The 9,087-nt window shown below is 33.4% G+C and overlaps 1 protein-coding gene across 1 annotated transcript; it reads right to left on the bottom strand.

Annotated features, from left to right (window-relative positions):
• Positions 1-5,182: 5,182 nt before the first annotated feature.
• LOC18592216 (uncharacterized) lies at positions 5,183-7,713 on the bottom strand. The gene is made up of 2 exons (XM_007018812.3): positions 7,692-7,713; positions 5,183-6,734 (listed from the first exon to the last, which is right to left on the bottom strand). The coding sequence occupies exon 2, from the start codon at positions 6,410-6,412 to the stop codon at positions 5,567-5,569; it is 846 nt and encodes a 281-aa protein (XP_007018874.2). The 5' UTR covers positions 6,413-6,734; positions 7,692-7,713; the 3' UTR covers positions 5,183-5,566.
• Positions 7,714-9,087: the final 1,374 nt, after the last annotated feature.

The following is a 9,087-nucleotide window of genomic DNA, read 5'->3' as shown; positions in this document are numbered from 1 at the left end:
TCACTATAGTCATTCTTCGTGTCTAAGAGAAACGGCTGCCCTTATGGGACTTGGAGCATCTACTGTGCTACTTTTGGCTTTAGGATTTGCTTAGCAAGGCACAATTATAAGCTTTGAGTGGAAATGAGCGTAGGGAATCACAAAGAGAAACCATCCATCAACTGATTTTGTTTGGTTTTGTATCTTAAGCACCAAGTTTTTGTATACCATTACCGTTTTTTTTCCTTGGCTCTCCATTAACAACCATTTTGGACACGTTTACTATCGTCTCTTCTTTTTAATTTCTTTATATATATATATATATATATATTTTTTATTTAGCTGAATTATTAACGAATAAAAAAATATTGTTAATGTTCATCACTTTCAAATGAGTCAAAACTCGTAATATTTTGGTGAAAAACGATTTGACAAATGTAATAAATAGAGTGAAATCCCCTCGATCATCCCCATGGAGGTTACAAAGCATTCTCCAAATAAAAAATATCAAAGAGCAATTGGGGAGATGGAGTATAGTTCACACTCTGAGATGTACTAATGACATGGCAAATAATTTGGCAAAGAGAATTAACATTTGAATTTTTAATTCTCTCCTATAAAATTATTCTTCTTTCTTGGTATTAGTAGGTAGGCTCTAGGCTAGTTAACCATAACAAATTTTAGTACATTAAGTACAAGAGTGTGTAACACAAGTCAAGGATAATCGAAGTTGGTCAAATATCCTCAACAACAGAGTGAAGTCAATTTTACACACAAGTCAGCTTTCAAATATAATGTGTTTCAGTACTACATGTACCAAAAAATAATGTGTTTCGCCAATACCCATTGCCATTCAAAATTAAAAACGGTTTACACGGTGGAAACCACATTTTCCACTAGGTATATCTCCCTCTAGAGACGGCCCCCAAACCTTACAGATTGACTAAAGAGTTTGCTTTCATGTGCATCTTCACTAGCTTCTAAGTAAGCATTTCAATGTATGAGGTTGAATAATGAAAAATCTTCAAATCTAAACCTAGGTATTAAAAATTATTTTCTTTTATCAAATAATATCAAATTAAATTATCGTTACAATTTATATTTGTGATCATCATAACAATTTAGCTAATAACTTATATGATTCTAAAATGAGATCAAAACTCAATTATAAGTATATAGGGGATGGAAGGTAGGGGAAAAAGGGACTAATTCAACTTAAAGACAAGTTTATGTCGTAATCATCACTAATCAGGCAGTAATCAGTACCCATGATAGCTGCCTTACAATCCGTTGGATCTGATGATCAGGAGGTTGTGAGGTGAGTCCACAATAGAGGTTAAATTGTTCACGTGGGCCCATGTGCCAACTGAACAATAATGTACTGTACAGTGCATAAATTAAATTAACGCGTGCTTGGTAGGACATTGTATCGCAATAGCACACGTGGGCTACCTGAACTTCACTTCTGTGACAGCTTAGTACGATACGAACGTTTGGACGGCGTCTTTTTTTTGTTGACTTGTATGATTTTATTGACATCATTAATTATTGGTGAGAACTTTAAACCTCCTCTCACCCTCTTTCTCAATTTCATTTTCGGTTTTTTCTTTCGTACAAAGAAAAAATAGCAACACGCATGAATCAAGTCAAGTTCGTGATTAGCCTATTTAAATTATATTTTATTATTAAAATACAAAATTATTTTTTAAATATTTTAAAATTAAAATAAATATTTATTAATATAATGATATTTCAACACAAATTTAAAAATTCTTATGTAATCAAGGTTTGACTCGAGTCAAATCAAGTACATTCAAGTGGGTATAAAGATGAATTTCTTGGCAAAAATATGCATGAGTTACTCGAATACTTCAATAGACCCTCTAATACCAATTAAATTGTAAGCTTAATTTTGTGTGCAAAAGATAGATAATTGATTTTGTTTATTAAGTCTTGAATTTCCTAAATATCTAATTTGATCATCAACTGTTGAAAATATTCATTTATCAAATGAATCCAACCAATGACAAATTCTCTCTACCTTTTTTTTTTTTTGAAAAAAAATTGAGTTATATTGATTTCAATCTGTACAACAGCACCAAAAAGGCTAATTACAGTAGCATGATCATTCACTTAGACCCCCTTCAAAAAGAAAAACACATACTGTACATCTTAATTATCTCATCATCCCACATATCTCCTCATGGGCGTAACAAATAGAGCCCATTAAGACCTTATCATCCAAGATTGGTGAGATCTCGGGTCATTTCTAGATTAGCTTTTCAAAGTCCCATGTGTTCTCATCTTCTCACTTGCTAAAAATTTAGGAGCTTACTGTGGTCTAGAACAAGTCCAATCAGGCATGCATTAGGGAATGGAAATAGAGGAGCAATACACAACCAGAAAATTATTCACAACAACACAATAATGGAATTAGCTAAACACGTTGAGCAGCTCATGGGTTCTTTGCACACCGAACTTTGCTCAATTGTCCGCTCCATGATTTGATTTTATTAAAACGTTGTCAATCTGCCATTCTCAAGCTTGATCTTTGAAGCAATCAACAAGGACAATCCTCCTTGTTTGATTTTGGTGGCACATAGTTTTCTACATCATCCATATTAAAAGAAACTTGAATCATAAATAAACATTTCTCTCCTCTATTATAACCTTATGCAAAGTAAATATTATTCCAAAGAAATAAGATCATAAATATTAAGGTGCACAAAAGAACAAATAAAGAAAAAATAAAAAATAAAAGATCATCATTGAGTAAATCAAACAGTAACCACTGTTGTAGTGAAATTATCCACCTCTATGATCTGTATATGTCGGAGACAATGTCATGTTTTTGGTTTTGATAATTTTCGACCACGACAAAGTCAAACTTCCGTTTCTTTTTTCTTCTAAAAGTATTCAAAAAGAAAGCAATCGTCGTAGTTTTCAAACGACTAAAATATCATTTCACGAGAAAAATAATAAAAACTGAATGCATTTGCATTGGTTCAGAAATTGTCGTTGCCTTGAAAAAGTTATGACATGATCATCGAACCAGTCCAAATGGAAGGATATATTGTTAATTAATCCCCAGCCGAATACCATAAACAAGAATTTGAGCATACAATCATCAAATCATAAAGTGATCATTTGAATGTCAAAAGAGAATCGAGGATATGAATGAGATCATAAGTTTGGCTTTAATGGGAACCAATTTCTTGTGGTGCAAATTGCCTGCAAAAATGCATATTGATGCTGGCATATATCAGGTCCATTGAAATCATTAATCACCCGTTGATTCAATATACAATATTAAGTGCTGCAAAATGGAAACAAACCCAAATAATCCTAGTGGCAATGCTTGATTCAATACAAGTTGCATGCCACGATAAGGAACAGTATAGATGCACTGGATTACTGATCACCGAAGTTGCAAGCTAGCTGTCATCCAGATTTGATCATTGAGACTATTAAAATCATCACGCGGCTGGCTTCAGTAGCACAGGTCATAAAAATTAATGCTACCACTAACTTGGTACCTTCGTTTTGTTTTTGTTTTTGTTTTTTCAAATTCTACAATAGGGTTTGACTCATGTAATGAGTCTATTGAACAAGGCTAAACAGTTCTAACCATTTATAATACAAAATTACCCCCAGAAATTTGATGAAATTTCACACCATTTAGTGTGTAAAAGGGATTCATATTAAGATTCAGACCGTTTAGGTAGTATTTTCCTACTTAATATTGGAAAGTTAAAATTCATTGTAATATGTAATTAAAATGTTAACAATTGATTGAGTTTATTAGTGACCGATCATGGCATGGTAGAGTTTAATTCCTTAACAAACATGAATCAAAAGGGCTTGACCTGTGACATCGGTAGATGAACCAGCCAGCTGCCAAAATAAGACAGTGAAAGGGTAGGAAGGATTTGCAGGGAAATGCCGAGGCAGAGGCTGCAAGGCCAATCATGAGGACTGACAGTAATATAGATATTGGGAGGTAGCTGTACTTCATATACTACTTACTATCGCAGATAGCAGCATACATTATGTAACATCTACGTGCATGATGATGATTAGTACTTTGGCCCCCATTGGAAATTGCCCCCGGCCCTGGCCGGTACTTTTGATTGTCGATTCTTTCTGCCAACACCAGTGCCACGCCGTTCTGTAAAATTTTCTTTTTGAGGGGCGTGGATATCATGGAACCCAACTAGATTTTCTCTTTCATGCTTGGAGAAAAAAAATATCTGAACTCTACGCCTAGTTCCTTCCTGGTCATCACCATAATACATTTTTCCCTCTTCCCTTTTAAATTCTTTTTCTTTGGGGAAAAAGTATCTTGATGTTTCTGAAAAGCTACCTTCTAGAGACGATTGATTGATTCATGATGCTTTGGAAACATGAATTTTTCTTTTTTCCAATCTTTTCTATTTAGCATTTGCCTCTTAGCTATGAGCAACTGCATGCACCCCCATTTTCCTTTTTATAAAGAAGAGCGAGGATCAGGAGTAATCAGGTTCTTATTGTTATCTCTTTTCTGATACCTGAATGATTTGAGCTTTCATTTTTTAAAAAATAGATAAGATTATTAATATTAATTATAGTATACCTCAAAGTTTGCTGTGCACCCCTTTATATATATATATATAGTAAAGAGAGAGGTATGCTTAATGTTCTTAATCTTTGCATACGTGTCTATCTATGCTTAATAATCTTTTTGAGTTGATGATATTAATAAGATATGTCATCCTATATCTTAAATATCTATATCTTATTCTTTATTCTATCCAATCATCCAATTTAATCATAATCCATGTACACCATATGTACAATTCAATATCAACCATTTTTTAAAAAAATTAAAAACATGAAAACAACAGCCTAGGAAGGTCGTACGTACAAATAAAATGTCCCAAAACGACCCCCTCAAATTTGTTCAAGTTGTAAACCAAATTGGTAGTAAAGGCAATGGAGAATGACAGAGTTTAGCAAGGGTGCCATACTCTTAACCCTTTCAAGATTGTGTGGATTAATCATTGATGATCTATATGAGTTGGGCAGAACAAAATTTGGGCAAAACGCCAGAAATAAATGCATAATTGCCAATGAAATTATACCATAAGCCCATTCCCATTCCCCATCAAAATGTACCCTTGCAGCGCCTTGCATGTGCCATGTTATGTTGTTTGGTCAGTATCCATATACAATATCCTTTCTTTGCAAACATAAAGGAGGAGAAAAGGAAATAGTTACATAAGAGGGAATTTAGCATTTGGCATCGAATAATCTACACATGAAAATTGCCAGCTAGATAAACCCAAGAAAGGGAAAAAAAAAAAAGGGAAAACCTGAAAAAGCTCATCCCTTACCAAAACGAAAAACCTATTTGTTCATAACCACAGGACAACGAAACCCTAACAAGATCATACCCCTTGGAGCCTCTACCACTAACCCTAAAAGGGCATGGAAAGGAGAAATCACTCTTATCACATCAATGAAGATGACCACCCAAAAGAAGGGGGAAAATTGGAAAAAGAAAAAAAAAAGTAGAAAATTTGACTCCTTATGGAAGAGGCTTTGCTACCTAACTGTGAACTGGCCTGATTGCTGGCACTGGCAAACCGAGAAAACAAGTGGGACTAGCTCTTACACTGCTGTAGTTCAAGCATTTTCCTCCATTTGCTGCAATCCCATTCTCCATTGGAGTCTCAGCCATTGATGAGCATTTTACAATTGAATCTTCAATCACAGCATCATTATCTTCAACCAAAGTTTCAACAATATTACTCTTATCATCCTCGTCGTCATTGTTAATATTGATGTCAAAAACATTGACTTCAACCTCTTCCTTTGCTTCTTCATGATCAATCTCGCAATCCTCAATACCATCAATAGGATGATGGTCAGCCAAATCGTTCTCATCCAAGGGCACAAGATGCAATGTTAAACGACCATTGGATCGGTGAGCCCGGAAATATTCCTGGTGTCTCACCTTCTCCTCCCTAAGAATCAACCGTCCATCGCTAGTGTAATATCGCCTGAGCACCCAAGGCATATGAGAAAACTGATTTGCGGTGCTGGCAAGCGACGGTATTGGTGGAGGAAACTCTCTCTTCGTCCTCTTACGCCGTTGTTCTCTCTTCCCACGGCTTCTATCGCAAACCCCAGAACAATCGTTGCTATTAACATCATGACCACCATCACAAGTCTTGGAAACACAAACCTCTTCGCTTTTGTCGAGATCAAAGCAACTCTCCGTGCCAATGTAATCACCGATCAAAGAAGAAGGCGATGAGGAAACCACGCTTGAGGCAATCATGCAAGAATTGAAATGCTTTTCAGTTTGGCTCTTCTTTGGACCAATCGTTAAGGTCTCAAGGCGAAGCTGTATCTCCGACGATGATGCTGAATAATATTTCTGGGGCTGCATTTGAAAAAAGACAAAAAAGGGGTTTTCGGATTTGGGGAAGAGGGACGGGGTGGTTGGAAGGTAACAAAAACTAGAGTCGCATGGAGAGAAATTGAGAGAGAAGGGTAATTGGGTTATAAATAGAGTGAAATAAATTGGATAAAATAAAGAAGAGTGTGTTATCGAGAAGAGGAGTATTGAAGGGAGGGAAAGACGGACGGATGGATTGAGGCAGAGAGAGAAGAGAGATGACAGCTAATATCTGTGACGTCAAGATTGCGTTATATATGTGACATGGAGCTAGATTTTCACGAGAATCTCCTCTATTTTGCAACTTTTCCACCTGTTTTTTCCACAAAAAAATCAAGGAAATTATTAGTTTATATATATATATATATATATATATACCTACTAAAATACTTGTCACTCTTTTAATCCATTATAAAGTCTAAAAATCTATCTTATCCACTGGATTAAATAAATATCATCAATTTTACTAGAATTTGAAACATAGAAAAAACTCTTACAAGGAAGAAAGACAATACAGGAAGGAAGGAGGGCATATCTGTTTTTGGGTATATTTGAAACAGTTTCGTGGTGTACGTGGTGATTCTTTTACACGTGTGATGTCAGTATAATTTGTACCTATCCTGAGGTGTATTATTCAGTTGAATATATATATATATTTGGCTCCTTACCCTAAATTTGTAAATTGAATTTAAATAAAACGTTTTTTTTTTTTTTGAATTGTTGTGAGCGTAGCTCCATTGCAAAGTGCCACTTAATTCTGTACCACAATTCAAATTTATATTAAATATAATATTTTTTATGACATGGTACTAATCTATGGATTATATATATAGTTAATGTACAAATCAAAAACATATGATATAGAGGAAAGAAACGTGAACAAGTTTTGCTGCGATGAACAAGAAAAAAAATTTATTTTTGATAGGCTAAATAATAGAAAAATAAAACCAAAAATCTAATGATACGCGTCCGAAAAAGGCTTGAGGGTCAAGAATGAACCAACACATCTGTCATGCAAACGCACGCCAGGAACAATTCTTCCCCCTTCAAAATCATTGATGAGAATTCCCTCTAATGATTGTACTATTTTATTTGCATAATAAAATAAAAATCAAGCAGTCATTGAAAATTAATATAATAAAAGGAAAGAAACATTCAAAACGTGTTTCTCCCCTAAACTAATGATTGTGGGATTATTTTTTTTATATTTTATTTGATCAGGGAAATGGACAAGGCTTCAGAAAGGAGACAGAGAGGGAGAGCAACGTACCAATATTCAAAGCCAAAATTCAGTCACATTTGAACTCCTTCAAGCCCTAAAAGAAAACCCAGATTCAAGAAGGTTAAACTAACTGATATCAGAAAGTGTAAAAAAAAAACTGTGCAAGAAAGACAAAGGGAAAATGGAGATGTGGAAACTTGCCTGAAAGAAAGAAAAACAAAGGGAGAAAGAAAGAAGAGATGATGATGATGATGATGATAAAAGAAGACAACTCACAAAGAGAAAATATATAGGGTAGAGACAGAGAAGCAATTAGCAAACGCATCCCCGTAGTAGTTTCTTTGATTGACAGATAACATGTGTCGTTTTTCATGCTTTCTTTGTTCTTTTCCTTGGATATAAGATAGTTTTTTTTTTTTTTTAAATGTCTAAAAACTCTCTTCTTGGAATAAATTACCTAATTTTAGGCGAGGTTTAAGGGATTAGGGAGAGATTGATCATGGAATGGATATGTCCCCACTCCGAAGTAACGTTTTAACCTTTTAATGGGCTGATTTTAGGGTTTTCTTTTCTTTCTTTCCTTTTTTTTTTACTATAAGATAAGATGATAAGGGGATGATCATTAATTATTTCTTGTCCTTTAATCTAAAAAATAAATAAAAGTGAAATTTAAAGACAACAAATATAGTAATTCGATTTTAAAAAAAGGTAGTAATAATGCTTATTGTAAGAATTTTTTATATAAAATTTTAAATGATTGTAATTTTTATATATTCCAGAATGAAACTTTAAAATTTTAGCATAACATATCTTGGTGCATCTTCCTCATATATAAACTAACGGTAAGTTCGTAAATCACTAAATTTTAGACAGATTAACTTTCTGAGATTGGTCATTTACGATTTAAAAATATTATTAATTTTTTATTTATTTACAATCATTGCTACATTGAATATTGCTTTAATTTCGACATGGAGAGTGGTTGGATTGTTTTTGGCCTCAAGAACTCGACCTTAATAGCATTACTCTCTCAAATTCAAATCACATTTATTAAAAGAAGAGTTTACATTTGATATAATATCAGTGTATAGTATCTATACATTATAATTTAATCACGAAGTAACACCTCATAAATGCATAAAAGTAATAATTCAAAAGTCTTTTAAAATAAAAATTATGAGTATTTAGAATTTTTAATTTTTAAATTTATTTATTAATAAAGTGAGAATAATTGATTCACTGTTGAAATATAAAATTTATACACCGACAGTGCATTAAATATTAATTTATTAAAATATGAAATATTGAGAAAAACAGACAGTTAGAAAAGGAAAATAAGTTAATTATTTGAAAAAAAATTGAGTAATTTTGTGGAGAAAAGTTGGTAGTTTTTTTAAAATGTATTTTATAAGAAAAATAAAAGGACTTCTGAATCCTTAAATGT

This window comes from Theobroma cacao, chromosome 8 (genome assembly GCF_053813885.1).
Source record: "Theobroma cacao isolate CCN51 chromosome 8, ASM5381388v1, whole genome shotgun sequence".
NCBI lineage: Eukaryota > Viridiplantae > Streptophyta > Magnoliopsida > Malvales > Malvaceae > Theobroma > Theobroma cacao.
This window is presented reverse-complemented; position numbering and strand designations above follow the sequence as displayed.

Bases quoted from the DNA above. Each gene is read 5' to 3' on its own strand.
- LOC18592216 (XM_007018812.3), bottom strand. From the start codon at position 6,412: ATGCAGCCCCAGAAATATTATTCAGCATCATCGTCGGAGATACAGCTT.